This window comes from Nicotiana attenuata, unplaced genomic scaffold (assembly GCF_001879085.1).
Source record: "Nicotiana attenuata strain UT unplaced genomic scaffold, NIATTr2, whole genome shotgun sequence".
NCBI lineage: Eukaryota > Viridiplantae > Streptophyta > Magnoliopsida > Solanales > Solanaceae > Nicotiana > Nicotiana attenuata.
In genome coordinates this window covers 127292-143630 of record NW_017671992.1, presented here as the reverse complement: position 1 = coordinate 143630, position 16339 = coordinate 127292, and the positions used below count along the sequence as shown (strand labels likewise).

General features: G+C 36.9%; 1 protein-coding gene across 1 annotated transcript; it reads right to left on the bottom strand.

Moving 5' to 3' along the window:
• Positions 1 to 10622: 10622 nt before the first annotated feature.
• On the bottom strand, positions 10623 to 16092 carry LOC109211224 (proline transporter 2-like). Its single transcript, XM_019374728.1, has 7 exons — positions 15564 to 16092; positions 14506 to 14730; positions 14293 to 14387; positions 13959 to 14148; positions 12299 to 12423; positions 11411 to 11626; positions 10623 to 11297 (listed from the first exon to the last, which is right to left on the bottom strand). The coding sequence occupies exons 1-7, from the start codon at positions 15676 to 15678 to the stop codon at positions 10920 to 10922; spliced, it is 1344 nt and encodes a 447-aa protein (XP_019230273.1). The 5' UTR covers positions 15679 to 16092; the 3' UTR covers positions 10623 to 10919.
• Between the last annotated feature and the right edge of the window lie 247 nt (positions 16093 to 16339).

Below are 16339 nucleotides of genomic sequence, written 5' to 3'. Positions count from 1 at the left end.
TCGAAGGAGTCGCTCCCCTCGCGGACGCCGCCACAGGCAGCGGTTGAGGAATCTCCACGGCACCATCACTGGGCGAGCCGCAGGGAATGTATCCATCTTCAGAATCAGTACCCGCCCCAGGTAAGATGACGACGCTCTTTTTCTTCTTCTTAGGGGCGCTCCGACCTGCCAACGCGAATAAGTCAGATAACAAATACGTAGGGAATCCCCAAACCGTAGCCAAAGAATTACCTGACGGGCCGTACTGCCGAAGAAATGCAGCCCAGGTACGACACTTCTCCGCATAGGGTATTATTCTTTCCACCCACGATTTAATGTCATCAACAAGCTGGGGTGGAGAAGCCCTCGCTGCGAATAAAAAAGAGAAGAAAGAAAAACAAAGGTCACTATGGCCGTATGGTCGAAGGCGCAAGCAGCACTAAAATCTACAAGTAGAAATACTTACGTTCTGGATTCCATCTTTTCGGGAACCCCTCGGGATTTGACACCAGGGCCTCCGTCCTGATGTAGAAATATTTACGCCAAAAGCGGCAGTTGGGCTTATCATCGGCTTTAACGACCAAGCCCTTTGCGCCACGACCTTTCAACTGCAGCATGGTACCCCTCAGGTAACCAGCGCTGAACAACTGTAAGAGGTGGTGGACCGAGACGCTGCACCCGGCCCTGGCCGCATAGGTGGTCATGATACGGCACACCTTCAAAGTATAGGGAGTGAGCTGGGCCGGACACATATTGTAAAAACGGCAAAGCTCCTCCACCAGAGGGTAGACTGGAAGGTCGTAACCGATCAAGAACGGGTACTCATAGAAGGTGCAATATCCAGGCCAGTGCACATTAGCATAATCCGTCCCGGTCGGAACCATTTCCACGTGGTCCAGAATATGGTGCGTCTCTCGCAGATCATCTAAATGGGATTGTAGTAAAACGCTGTGCTCCCAGGGAAGATCAGGGCTTTAGTTGGAAAATCCCTACGAACGTGCGTCTCCTTCGGAAGGACATTGTCTATGCTGAGAGGAACAAGGGCCTTCTCTGCCTTTTCCCCTTCACCACCGGAAGATGGCGGAACCCTAGACGGGGCATTATCTTTGGCCTTTTTATTATTCTGTCCGCGTTTTGTCATGATTATGCTACTTGAGAAACGAAGCACTGACGATAGGAAGTGTGGTTTCAACAGAAGTGGGAGAGCCCCTCACGAAATAACGGTTACAGGAAAGGAAGGCAAAGGAGTGTATCAGAAAATACTTTTCAGCGGCTTGAAAGTGGAATCAGATCAAACCTCTCTCATACTTATAAGGATAAGTTGCACAGGAATCGAAGAGTCATGATTCAAAACGTGCGCCGGAAACCAAAACGTCACTTCATCCTCTGAACCGCCTCGGGGGTAAATATAATGATGATGCATACAGGCGATGAAATCATTCCAAAAAGGAAGCCACGCGTCAGCGGCTCAACAACATCATATGTTTCACTTCATTCATATTGCCGCCCCTGGTCGAGGTCAAATTCTCCTAAGCCGAAGTTCGTATTTCCGCCCGTCGAAGACGCCCACCGAACGCGTCTCCAACAAGCGGAGGATTAGAAAGGCCTAGAAAGAGAACGTTGTTTTGGGGGGGTGATACCCGTTGGTACCGGATTCAAGGGATTAGTGCACCCTTCAAAACAACATAACAACATTCCTTTGGAAACAAAAAAAAAGAATCTATTNCTCGGCCGTGAGGACAAAAGCGACATCGTTTAGAACTCAGCGTCCACACTAGGGAGACGTTACCTATCTTTGTAACTTTTTGATTCTTTCGAGGAAGGTCTCCTATTATATAAAGGAGACCTCCACATTGTAAAAGGTGGATCTGATCTAATACAACTCTCTCATTTTTCTGGCTTTCTCTCTCTATATCTCTACTTCTAACGAAAATATCTTATTGGTAAACATTGTCACTCTGCAATATTAGATCTACAACAATATTATCATCTTTGCATCTCTAGGCTTATTATATTTGATTACGATTTACCCCTCTTCTATTTTTGATTGTTTTATCGCTTACAAAATATATCGTTAACTTTTGAGCCAAACATAGATGATGATTCTTGCGTGAGGTATGCTTGTTTAACTTTGTTGCTACGTTTTGAGATTGATGTGTGTATGGACCATTATTTCTGAGAGTCCATTCATGGGCCGGCTACTTGGTCTTACTTATGCAACTCAATATCTGAGCGTTCTTCTCATACTCCTCAACACACTCTCTATTGTTGTAAAGTTTGTATCCAGATTATGATTTATGGGTGAGGTATGCCTAATTAACTTGGTTGCTACATGTCAAGATTGAGTTGTATTTGGACAATTATTTCTTGTTACAAATTAACAAAAGGAACGGTTTACAAGCATTCTGGGGAGAAATTAGAAATTGCTTTTCAACCCTCTAGGATTTACAGTGGGTAATATCAGGAGGCTACATTGTTGCATTTTTCTACTTTCTCTCATTTCCTTGGGGGGGGGGGGGGGGGGGTTAGTTATTTAGCACAAAGTAATCTTTTGGTGACCAGTTTTCTGAACTACAGTTTCTTAAAGTAAGCTAAAATGCTTTATGTCATGACATTGGTTGCACTGATAAGGAGATTGAGTTATAATGTTGCTACAATCAAATAGGATCAACCATGAAGTTTGATGCATTTCATATTTTTTAATAGCAGCATAAAATTTATCTCTTGATCTGTAGTAGACCATTCTATTTGTTGAAATAACTTTTTTTGTACATACAGACACTGAAGTTCATAGATGGAAGGGTTCAGAAAGGCTCCTTGAGGAAAAGCAGCAACTCTAGTCGCATTTTGTTAGATACCCTGATACAAACTGATCTTCTTCAATTAGTTTAGAATAGTAAATGATTTCGGTCTTTATGGACGGCCGTTATAAAATAGGTCATCAGTGCCTACCTCTGCATGTTCTTATTCAAGAATCATGTTCTTGGAGTCTAAGCTCTCCGTTTTTTGCATTGCTGCATCTTTTGATTACATATAAGATACTTAGAGTTTGCTAATTGGTGTTATTGCACTGTTTCCAGGAAATTTTATCTTTTTCCAAATATGAGTATGGGTGATGAAAACCTATTCTTGTGATAAAAGGGAGTTTTGTAGTTAGGATTGTGATATGATGAATAAAGACCCAAGTCTTTCAATTTTAGGCTCTCATTGTTCTGAAAAACGTGAACCTTTTATGTTGTTTCACAGGTCAACTGATATCTTCAGTCAAAGTCAGCTTCTAAGCTGATTAAAAGCTGTGCTAGTGTACACTGTGTGTACCCTTTACAAAAAAAAAGAAGTGTAAATACCATAAAACCCGCCTAAACTATCACTTTTTTGTCTGTTTCCTACCTAAACTATCGCATATCCCCAAAACTCCCTTGAACTATATCCTCCTCCATAATACCCCCCCCCAACCCAACCCCATTGCATTTTTAATGGTATGTATGATACAGTCGCAAATTTGTAAGAAATGTGCCATGTGGCACATGGATATTAATTAGCCTAATCAAAAATAACTTAATTGCATATTTTAGATATTAATCCCAATTTATTAAATGGATAAATATTATTCACCCGATTAAAACATATAAGAGGTCTGGGGCAAAAAGCATTCAGTAAAATCCCTTCTCTCTCCTATCTTTTGATAATGATTTCTCTTTTTTTCACTAGCGATTTCTCCATTAAGCTTCGTTGTGACCTTCATTTTCCCCACTAACCCTCAATATATATAATAAGATTTTTATATGTGTTATCTCTCTTGCATTATGAAAACTCCATGCCAATCCAGCTATTATGATCAGGTATGACAGCTTCATCCCTAAAGAGAAGATAGAAAGCCTGCCAATCATAAAATCTGTTCAGAATCATTTCTAATCATATAATAAATGACCCTCTAAAGCTCCTTAAAATTTTAATAGCCCATATTTTTTTCCCACTGACATGAAATGTCCCTCCGGTCCAAACATATTACATCTAATAACCCGAAATGTCTATTTTATATATTTTTTGTATAGTGACAGTCCATTTTGTTTATATTTTGATAGTAACAGTCTATTTGACAAGCATGTTTATCTTTGATTGTTTGACTTGAGATGTTCCTTCATGATCATACTGCAAGGCATCCCATGCATGAAATCCTATTATACTCATCTGGTCCAATATCACAAATTAGTATCTTTTTGGCTTTTGCATTTAATAGAACGCGCTTGACTTCTTCTTCTGAGAACTGCCTCGTGGCTTAGGTCCAATAGGGGTACCTTTGTCATCAGTCATCATAGGAATCTTATGGACTTTTTCAATGATGTCCCAAAGTTTCAAGTCTCCTCCCTCCAGAAAATCACGCATTCTTTCTTTCCACCATCCATAGTATTTTCCATTGAACAATGGATGCCTTACAATTGATTATTCTTCCTGAGCATCTGGTGGTGCAGCCATCTTGGATCCTTTTAAGGTGTTAGTCTTTGATGAAAGAACCTACTCTAATATCAATTGCTATTTTAGAGTCCACTCAGACCAAGAAGGAGGGTTGAATTGTGTATTGCCCGATTTTTGCGATTTAAAAACCTGATTCTTTGAACTAAACAAATAGACACAAACAGAAAGTGAAGTACGAAAATTAAACAACAATATAATGTTTACATGAAAAACCTCCTTGCTCAAGTGAGTAAAAAACACGACCAAAACTTCACTATCTTCAAAGAGCGATTTTAGGTCACAACTTTATAAACAAGGAAACTAACTCTACTACCCTTCCCTACAATCAACTCAATTGTAGCTACTCCTTTCCAAACTAACTCTAGTCTAGGAAGCTTGTTTACCTCGAAAATACGAGTAACAATTAAATTTGATTTGTGGTTTTAAAGATATGTGATTTAATTCAATACCAATTAATAATCAAGAAATATAGAGTATAGATGTAAGAAATGAATGAATCAAACCAGTGTTACTTAAGCAGTTGACCTCGAGCTCAGTGACCTCGAGATGGACCAAGAACAATAAAGCAAAAGGATAGCTTTGATGAATAATAAACGAGAAAAGTAGGATAGTATATTCTTTGTCAATGATTAGCTGATGTTAAAAATGATTGGGGTGCCCTTTATATAATAGGGAAACCCTAAATAAGGTACGTTTCTATTTACAACAAGGAATATTATTGGTACAGCTGTCTAACCGCCTAGTATGGAATCGTACAATCTTATTCCGGGATTTGCGCCATGATCTTAGGGACGTGGCAGGAATCTTGCTCATTCTATTACAAATACATAACGACATTATTCGGGGTCGAGCATACTCGGCTTCGATATTCTTCGTACTCCTGTCTTTGGGCATTGCATTCTTTCTTCGAGCTTGAGCTTATTTCATCGATCTTGAACTCGGCCTTACCCGGACTCAGACCTAAGGCGATTCCTCAAACCTGGGAAATCGGGCGTGCCTGATTTCGACCGTATACAGATAGTCCCCGCGTTTCTTAGAGTAAGATGATAAGAAACGATTTGAACCTCGATTCACCGGAGTCTCTAATGATGATGTCATTCCCGTGACGTGGGCGCTTCGAAGTGACCGAAACGTCCCGTCGCTTCGCTTCCCCAAAACATTAAATGCACACCAGCAATGGTCGGCCACTAGCCCGTGCCGAACCATCGCCTTTTATCTATAAATATGGAGTTCCTTCATTGAACCAAAAACTTTGCCTCTTCGTTGCATTTATTCTGCTCACTTTTCCTCTTCATCTCTTTCTCTTCTCACTACTTTTACTCTGATCACCAAAACACACCAGGATCGCATAAACACCACACTTTGCCACCGCCTGAACTCCTTCTATAGCTAAAATTTCCAAAATAGTCCCCCAAAAAGAGAAAGCGTCGTCTTCCTCTACTACCCGGCCGGCCAAACCGGTGGTGCCGCCGGCCCTTCACGAAATCACTCCCGGTCCTTGTGTGATAAAGAAGGACTTTAATGTTGACAACCCCCCTAATATCCCAGGCCGATNCCCCCCGATATCCCAGGCCGATGTGAACATATATCTCGACTTATTTGTTTGATATCGAAGAAGTACCTCAAAGCCATGAAAAGGGACTGCGATTGGGGAGACGAGGTCTTGGTTCAGATCCCGAGCCCCGAGGAAAGCATGACTACCCACGTGGAGAGGTTTTAAAGTGTTTACACTTACCCATGTGAAAAAAGCAAAAAAAATCATTTTTTCATTTTTAACAATTAGTTTCTCTTAAAAAAAAAAAATCCAAACACATTAATGATAACGTATGGCCTTCTTGTCTCTTTTTCTCGGTAGTTCCAGTTATGTCCATGATGTTTTTCATGTGCTATTGTTTGTCTACTACTAATCTTGTTAGAAAATATAGCATATTACTCCATAATAAAAGTAGTAATTTGATTAGTGAGTTAATAATAATAATAATAAATTTTAATATATCTTCTTAAAATTAGTGTGCTACATTCCTACCGCATAGACGCATCAATATTTTAATGACCCAAAAATTGGTAATATCTGAATATGAACTAACAAAATTTAAAATAAAAATAAAGATATAAAGATGAGCAAGGGAAAGTTTATAAAACAGATCCCAGTTGAGAAAGCAGATTACAACTCTACGAAAATAGTTGAATCTTCTTTGATGTAAAGCAGCAAATGTGTGATGCAGGTATTAAACATATGCATAACCCGCAACCGCCCCGCAATCGCAGTTAAATTAAAAAATATTCTTGAACCCGTCCCGCACCCGCACCGCACCGCATAAACTTAAACCCGCCCCGCCCCGCATTAGGGGTGGGCATCGGTCGGTTCGGTTCGGTTGTGAATATTATCGGTTCTTCATATCGGTTATCGGTTTATAAATATATTAAACCGATAACCGAACCGATAAGATATCGGTTATCGGGTATCGATTAGCCGGTTATCAATCCTTGTCGGTTCGGTTATCGGTTTACCCGATAAGAATAAAAACTATCCGAAAATTTATGATAGAAATCGTGACCATACTATTAAGAAAGAAATTGAATTTTCGCTCTTAAGAGAAGAGACATTAAATTTCAACCTAGAAAATAAAACTTTCTTTGCATTTGAAAATCCCAATGAATGATCTCAATTTTCAAAGTTATAAGTTAATTGGAGTAAGTGATAAGACATTCAACAATCTAATCTTACTAACTATCTCTCTGTGGGCGGGCATAATTCATAGGAAAATAATAAAATCCTAATCTTGTAAATACTAAAGAATCAGAGCAATAAAAGAAACAAATAGAAAAACTAAAATTTGAACAATTAATTCTCTAAAGTTTAAAACTAAAATCCTAATTGAAAAATTAAAATGAAAAATTTCGAAAAGTTTAAAACTTACTCTAAGGATTAAGGTCAGAAGATGAAGAGTAACTACCGAGAGAATTGAGACAATGAAGCCATAAGGTGGTTTTATATACTTAGTGGATAAAATTATAATTTTGATAAATTTTATTGGGCTATCGGTTAAACCGTTAATAAAATTGGGCAAACCGATACCCGAACCGATAACCCATTAGTCAAATAATATTAAACCGTTATCGAACTATTTACCCAATAACCCGATACCGATAACCCAATAGCATTTTATTGGTTCGATCTATCGGTTATACCCGATATATGCCCAGCCCTACCCCGCATAATCTTAAAGCCGCCCCGCCCCGCACCCGCCCCGCCTCATTTGTCATCCCTATTCTACACTAGTCTGTTATAACCTTGGTTCTTCCGTCATCTCCATATCAATTCTGTACGCTAGTTCAGTAGCATAGTAACTAATTCATGAAATCTGCTTCTTTTAATATAGCTGCTCCAAGTTTGTTAATCATCAAAACATATCAGTACTCAGCTCAATAATAAGCAATATAACTAGATGAATACTCCCTCCGGTCTAAAATAAGTAATTTTTTGGCTTTTTTTGTGGTCCAAAATAAGTGATTTTTCCAGATTTCAAGAATGAATCAATTATTTTTTTTCCTACATTGCCCTTGGAGTAATTAATGTTGGAGTATGTGTTATGAGTGTTTATGTGAAGAGATAATAAAGGTTAATATGGTCAATTTCATTGCTAATTAATGTTAAAAGGTGAATTTCTTAATATATGTGAAAACAACCAAAAAATCACTTGTTTTGGACCGGAGGAAGTAAGAATTATTATGACATTTAGTGCACTGCCCTATACAATTCCTTTGTCTTTTTGAAGGTGTGGTCAGATAAAAATTTTGATCAATGAAAGATGTCAATGCCAAAATAAATCTTGCAAATCAAACTAAATATGCCTTAAATTTTGTGAACTAAAATTGTGACACTAAAAACCAAACATTGAACTTTAATACGAGCACGTTGTTTTATATAAGCCAGACTCTCATTTTAAGGTGAAGTTTCTTAATTTGAGGGCATTTTACCGTTAGTTGTATTAAGATTGCAAATATACGTATTTTTATTCAAAATTCTATTGAACATAAGAATATACAAAATCTTGCATAAACTACGTACAGAGTACTACAAAAGCAAACAAAATGGTAAGCTATATATATATATATGTGTGTGTGTAACACTAGATAAACTTCACATTGGTAAAATCCAAGAGGAAGGTGATGTTGGGTACTTAAGAAGCCAAATTTCATACATAAGTGAAGTGTTTTAAAGTTGTGTGAGCCTAAAGCCAAAGATGACAATATCGTTATTGGACTGCTTTATTACATGTGAAACCAGCGCATGAGTTAAAACTTCAATTAAAGTAAAAGGAACAATTTTATAAGGTAATTGTTTGCTCTAAAATTGAAAATGAATACGATACAATTCACAAATTCTAAGAAATGATCAAATTCAAAAATTATTTCTATTTTAATTATATAAAAATTCAAGTTTCATTTTTAAATGAAGTTAAAAAATACAACTCTTGTTAGTTCAATAGTTTATCTAAGAGTTACTCAATGAATCAGTTGATTGGAATTACGGGGATAGTTGTTATAAATGATGAATAAATTTTATATAACCATCTCAACGTTCAATGAGGTTTAGACAAATCCTACAACATTGAGATAGATGGTGGACTAACCTCAATTGGCTTAGGCGAATCTCACATCTTTGAAATGAGGGAGAAATTCAAAAATAGTCAGATTTATAAGTGGTCGTTCAAAAATAGCCCAGTTTCAAAAGTAATCGAAATGTAGCCACTTTTCATGTAAAGATAAATCTGAGCGAAAAAACTGTTCAAAACCCAAAAAATACGCTAGTATATTATGCTGGAGTTTCAGTATATTATGCTGGAGTTCCAGCATAAGTTTACTTGAACTCCGGCATATTATACTGGAGTTCCAGGATAAGTATGCTGGAACTCCAGCATAATATGATGGAGTTCCAGCATAAGTACACTAGAACTCCAGCATAATATACTGGAGTTCCAGCAAAGTATACCGGTCCAGTATAATATGCTGGAAGTTCATACACAAGTGCTCGAATCTCCAGTATATTATGCTGGAACTTTCCGTGTGTTGGAGTTCCAGCATAATATGCTAGAAGTTCATACACAGGTGCACCGAACTCCAGTATATTATGCTGGACCGATCTCTGTTGCAGCAAAATAGTGGCTATTTTTCATTGACTTGGTAAACGCTGTCTATTAATGAAGCAAGCCCCAAACCCCTGTGACACATTATAAAAGTAAAAATTGCACTGACGCCTTATGTGGTCGCTCCATTTAACATATACTCACTTCTTAAAATATTTTTAATTTTTACTTACTTTTTAAACAACTTCTACATGGTGTTTGTGAGCATATTTTAAGGTAGTTTATGATATTTTACAGTGATGAGCTGTTGTGGCGCTTTATTTTTTTAACTTTTGCTTAGAGTTTCTTCTTTTTTTTTTAATTGCAAATGGGTTCGTTAGATTTATTTTTGTTTTTACAAATTGATGATTGGGTTTTGTTCTGATGATATTTGGAGGTCATGTTTCTAATTTGAGCTCATTTGGAGTAGATTTAGGTATTAAATCGTAGATTGGATTGTTAAAATGTGAAGAATAAATTTCTATTTCTGGACAATTTGCACTTCATGCCTATTTGGCCTTTACGTGCATGAAAACATTGGTTGCACTTCAGATCTTTTGGCCTTAAGTGCATCTGAAGTGCAATTTTTCACTTCAGACTTATTGCTCTAAAGTGTAGGAAAACGTTTGTTGCATTTCAGACCTTTTGACCTTAAGTGCATCTAAAGTGCAATTTTTTACTTCAGACTTATTGGCGTTAAGTGTAGGAAAACGTTTGTTGCACTCCAGACCTTTTGGTCTTAAGTGTATGAAACCATTGGTTACACTTCACCCTATTTGACCTTAAGTGCATCTGAAATGCAATTTTTACTTCAGTCTTATTGGCCTTAAGTGTAGGAAAGTTTGTTGCACTTCAGATCTAAGTACAATTTTTCGCTTTAGACTTATTGGCCTTAAGTGCATGAAACCATTTGTTACACTTCAAACCTATTTGGCTTTAAGTGCATCTCAAGTGCAACTTTTTCCCTTCAAACTAATTTTTTTAACTTCAGACTTTAGGCTTACAAACTTTTTTGCAAAGTAAGTACAAGTTCAATTGTGACCCCAAAATCGGAAAGACGCAAAAGCTCCATTATAAAATGTACTGGCTACGCCAAAACCGAACAATATCACTAGCGAGCCAGGCTCTTACAACCTAACAACAAATGGATATAACTGCCTGAGCAGCATCAATTAGCAAAACCTGGTCGCTAATATCTTCGAATTTTGAGCTAGCTTGACAGATCATCGTCAATGCAACCGAAATTGCATTTTCTATTAATGCCAAATAATACTCGCTAACAAAGAAATTTAGACCTTGGAACAACTTCCAATTCACCCAAACAGCAAAGAAAAACTATAAATCAGCAAAGACATGGTAAGTTTGAGTCTGTAGTATGGTAAGCTTCAAGGCAGCTACAAATGCAGCAGCTGACATGCAACCAAAGACCAGAATATTTAGCCAATGCCAACTCTTCTGTAAGCTTGATAGCTTGTTTTTCTTCGCGACAAGGTACATATGGTTTGGGAGTATGAACGTGAGCGGAATTGTGCTGATAGCACCAGTAAGGCTCATGAAGTTCCCCAGGAAAGGTAGCAAAGCTGATAGGAAAGTGGTCATGATAAGGTAACCACCCCTGACAAACAGTCTGAATGCAAGATTGCGCGGAGCCAAGGCGCTTCCTTTGATTCCATATTTAGTATCTAGAAACTCATATGTTGGACTTGCAAATATCTACAAGCAGAAGCAAAGTAACTGCTATTAGAGAAGAATAATCAACTGTTGGTTTTTTTCTTTCAAGGTAAAAACAATAAAATTCCAAATAAAATCAAGGTGATTAAGATTACATGCAAGGTAATGATAGCTTGGAAGAAGGCAGACAAGTGAGCAACTCCCAATAACCAATCTGGACCATGGACATTGTTGAGCAAGTAGGATGAAACGCCAGATCCATATGCCCAATACCCAATGTAAGTAACAGCATGCATGGGAACAACTCCCACTGTAAACTGAAAGTTAAGAGCTTTCACCATATTTCGAACGACAGGTTGTCTGATTGTAGCCTGTCGCAACACAAATTCAAGAAAATTGTATCAAACGACAGTTATAAAGCGAACTAAGAGCTAACAGAAAAGCTGGAGAGAAATCAACAGATGTACTCTGCAGAAAATATCTTTTCCCATAATGCCCGGAGGGGACACATTCAACAGTTAAATTAACAAAGATTAGAATATTTCCCAATCTGCAAGCAACACCAATGAAGATTGAGAGAAAACCATTTAGCTCATTAGAGATGATAGTTAATTAAGCGAACATTTAGCTCCAACTGACACTATCATTCTATCAGCAAGTGAGACCCTTAAAATGAAGCTAAAAAGCACAAACTATGACGTTCGGATTGACTTGTGTATCAGGTGCCAGTGGGCGCAATCTAACTATCAATGTATCTAGAAAAGAAAAGTTGAATTACAAATGATGGTGTCAAACATTTCGCTTCGAATACTTTTGAATCTATCCTATACAATAATGAGGAAGCCGTTTCAATCTGCTGATATCAAATAGATAATACTCCTGCAACCACTGGTTGAAATTTCAGATATCTAACTGAGCATAGGCAACAGATATACTGATCACATAACAAGATTCGAAGGATCTAATCATGTAATTCTACGTAACTTAAAATTCATAACAAAGTATGGCACTCATCACAAAAGTTGGTGGATGTATTTCCTAACCTGTATCTCTGGGATCATTCCAGTGTTAAATGCAAAGAAAAGGTTTCCAGTCGCACCAATAATTGCCCAAATTGTGTTGGCTCCTGATCCTGGAATGCTATAGTCCCTAGGAGAAGCCTTTACACCTGTGATATGGAACTCGGATACTTCAGTGAGACAAGCAAGATGATGCTAAAGTATATATCAGTGTAGCTGCTTCAAGTAATTCTCAAGGACCAACCAATGGCAGGCTAACGAAAAAAGCTCAGGGATCCTTGTCACTCAATAAAACAGAAGGACCTGCTTAAAATTTAAAACCTGCCTCCATATCCCAGTGAAATCCATGTCATAAATATTTAGACATTCATTACCAAGTTCAAATTCATTAAGTGCATATGACGAAATGTTGGAAAAGATAAAGAGTTCAGAAGGTAAAAGTGAGAAAGATAGAGGAAGGAAAAGTCTAATTTCTTTCCTTTGAATGGTTAGGAGAAAAGGTGAGAGACTACAAAAAAATGTTCCATTTGAAAGATCTCGTCTGAGACTAGAAGGTAATCTTTCTTATTACAGAATTTTGTTTTTCCTTCATTCTGATTAGATTTATTCAATTTTTTCTAACTCCCTCTAAGAGGTAGTGTTTGGGCCAAAAGAAAGATTTCCCACAACTGCTGCGACCACATTTTCATCCTCTTTTAGTCTTAAGTCAAAGGTGGGATCATATAAACTTTGAAAATTTAACATTTCCTTTCACTAGTTCTGAACACTGTAAAGTTTATATAGAGCATGGTTCTAGCGCATCAAGGAAAACTCCAATGCAACATCAACTGCATATCAGGTACGCAAACAAGACAAGCCCCTCCATATGTAGATGCTTGTGTGAACTATTCTGCTGATATGATGATAATATGGGTAGGGGATCGTAGTTCACATCGCCTTCATAATAGCTCTACTAACTGTAACATGAGATTCTGGAACACTTTCTAGAAACTACTAAGAGAAAAAGCAAAACTGGCATTGTATGATGATAAAATCTAGTTGCCTCCCCATGTATATTTTGAGAAACTGGTGATATTTGACGTAACAACGCCTCTTGGCATTTAACTCCAATATTCACACAATTAAGCATCACAAAATTCTTCTTTAGCAAATGTCTTTCAACGAATAATATTTATTTGATTATGCTATTAGCTTAACACAATTGGTTTCCTTAAACAGGCATTACTTTTCGTAACGCGGAGGAAATCAAAACTACATCATAAGCACTGAAAGCCTGCAGGTCTATCATGTAACCAACTTGAAAATAGGGCTCCTTATTACTCGGACAAATGGCAATACACAGTACAAGTACTGAGAATTGGCACAGAGACATTTTGAACTTATCGACATTTTTGACAATTATAGTCACAAGTTTTTTGGTCAAATTACATAATCAAATTTTACCCTCAATGAAATTATAGTCAATTGCGGCTTGGAATGTAATATTAAATTAGTCACATTGCATTTGATTTTGTAATAACCTCAATAGTTTTATGGTTTACAACTACCTCTGTTTGTATGTTATTTTACATGTTCCACAGTTCAGTGAACTAATAAAATTAATTAATGTAATATATTACTTTTGTCACATGCTTGCATTGTGTTCATATGGCTAGTCAAATATTAAAGTGAGGAAGTAGCATACCATCTTTAACGGACAACACAAATGCTATGCTGAGATACAGTATCATAAACAGTGTTGAAAACCCGAGCCAAACCCTCAGTGCTGATAAATGTGGTGTTGCAATGGCAAAGAGGATGCATGCTAATCCAGCTATTGCTATAAAGTGTGGCAGCTTTATCTGATGGTCATCCCTAAAGATAATATAGAAAGCCTGGCAAGCAACTCAAGGAAAGCATGAATCAGAAATAATGTTTTAAGACTTTATATTCACTTAAAACATATCGAGATACTTTGTCCAGCTTATCTAATTATCCGAAGAAAAAAAAGGCTACACAAAGGAAAATTTATTTCTAACCTTTAAGGCTGAACCGCTCATGATGACATATCCAATATTTATCAAGAAGAGATTCGCATATTGTAATGCCCATATAAGCATATAAGCAGTCCGACCTGCAGCAACAAAATAAGTTCAATTCAAATTAAAGTTGCAGAAACAATCAAGCAATAAAACAAGCTATTGATGTCGGGAGTAGGAAATCAGCTAGTTGTATTTTTTCATTGCTCATACCATACAAGAATCCGGCGAGGTCTCTATATCTGATATGCCTCTTCCCTCCAACTTCATGGAGCTTAGCCATAAGAGAACTTGCATACAAAGAGACAATTGTGGACAAAACTAAACCAACTACACCGCCAATCCAACCTAGAGGAACCATGATTGTGCCAGAATATCCTAGTGCATACGCGCTGTTGACACCCATGCTCAGAACAACTCCTACCTGAAACCATGAGTCTACATTTTTGCAAAACAAATGAATCAACAAAAGAGTCAATAGGCATTCATGCCAAAGATACAATTATTAAAAAGAAAAAAAAAGTTCTTCTAATAGTAATGACGCATCACAAAATTCTTTTTAAACTTTTCAAAGAGACAAAACAGAAAAATTACTTGTTTCTCATGTGTATCAGGTGCATGAAAACTTTCCTTTTTTCAATTACCAAAAAAGCTTTAGCCATTTGGAAGAGGGGCTAAAAGTTCATTAAAAAGGACCAAGAATTATCATTCTATTTTTCTTTTTCCAAATAAATAGTATAACACAAAGAAGGAAAAACAGAGATTACAAGAATTTTAATAGAAAACGTGACCCCATGAAGCAATCCCAAAAAGCTCTTTACAAAAATGAATTTAAGGTTGCTAATATGCAGGCTGAGCAAAAATTTACTAATATCTTCAATATTCTAAAATTCCTTCCTTTTTTCATCAATTTAATTCGAAAACACAAATTTTGCAGAAATAAAACCTCCTTAAAGACCCTTAACAAATTTAATATGAACTTAATAAAACCCCACAAAAAAAAAAAAACGAAGACAAGAAGGAGCCAAAAAAAGAAAAGAAAAGCTAATGGAAGGAGGATATAGTTATGTTTCTTTTTGTTTTCTTGTTGCTGTTTTTTTCCAAAGAAATAGCATAACACAACAAAGCAGGCTGAACAAAAATGGAGAAGATAAAAATAAAACCTCCATAAAGAAATGTAATCTAACCTTAAACCAAACCCACAAAGAAACATCCATAAATTCAAAAATCAAAGACCAAAAAAAACCAAAAAAGGGGGATAGAGAAACAACCGTTGCTGACTTGATGGGCAGTATCAGGAATAACAACAGAGTGCTGATCCTCTGTTTTCTCCTTACGATAAGAAGGGCTTTGCCCATAAACACCGTTATTATGTTCATCGTCCATTACAAACTCTTTTTCTTTTTCTCTTTGAATGAGCAAAACGGTTTCCAAAGCCAGAGCCCCCCCCCCACTTAATTCAATTCAATGGCAGAATTCAGTCTTCACACCAATTATACGCAAATAAAGGGTTGCGTATATCGGTGTGAAGCAGAATGGGGTTAAGTGGTGGAGATATTTTAATTTATACAAAGAACCCAACACACAAAAAGAAAATGAATTAGTGTTCTTCCATGAAATTCGCAGGGCTATTGATGATTCTTGAAACCCAAGTGGGTTTCTTATATAAAACGTTTGATTGAGTTTTTTATTTTTTTTTTATTTTGACAAACAGATGCGTATGGAATATTGGAATTCGGAATTGGATTAAACAAAAATCTCTACCGCATCTGTGACGATAGGTGCAGGTAACCAAGTGTATACCTTGAACGTGGTTTCACACTTCGCGGCATTTATACGGGACAAGTAAGTATTCTCTCACAAATATCTTCCGTTGAAATGTTTTTCCTTTTTCCTTTTAGTATGATATTTTAGATTACTTTTTAATTAAGTACATATGTTATGTGCGTATAATATATATTAATTAATGACAGAAAACATGGATGACCCCTAAATTTGCTAGAATTTGTATTTACACACCTTATTTTAGAGTCCCACCAATATATGA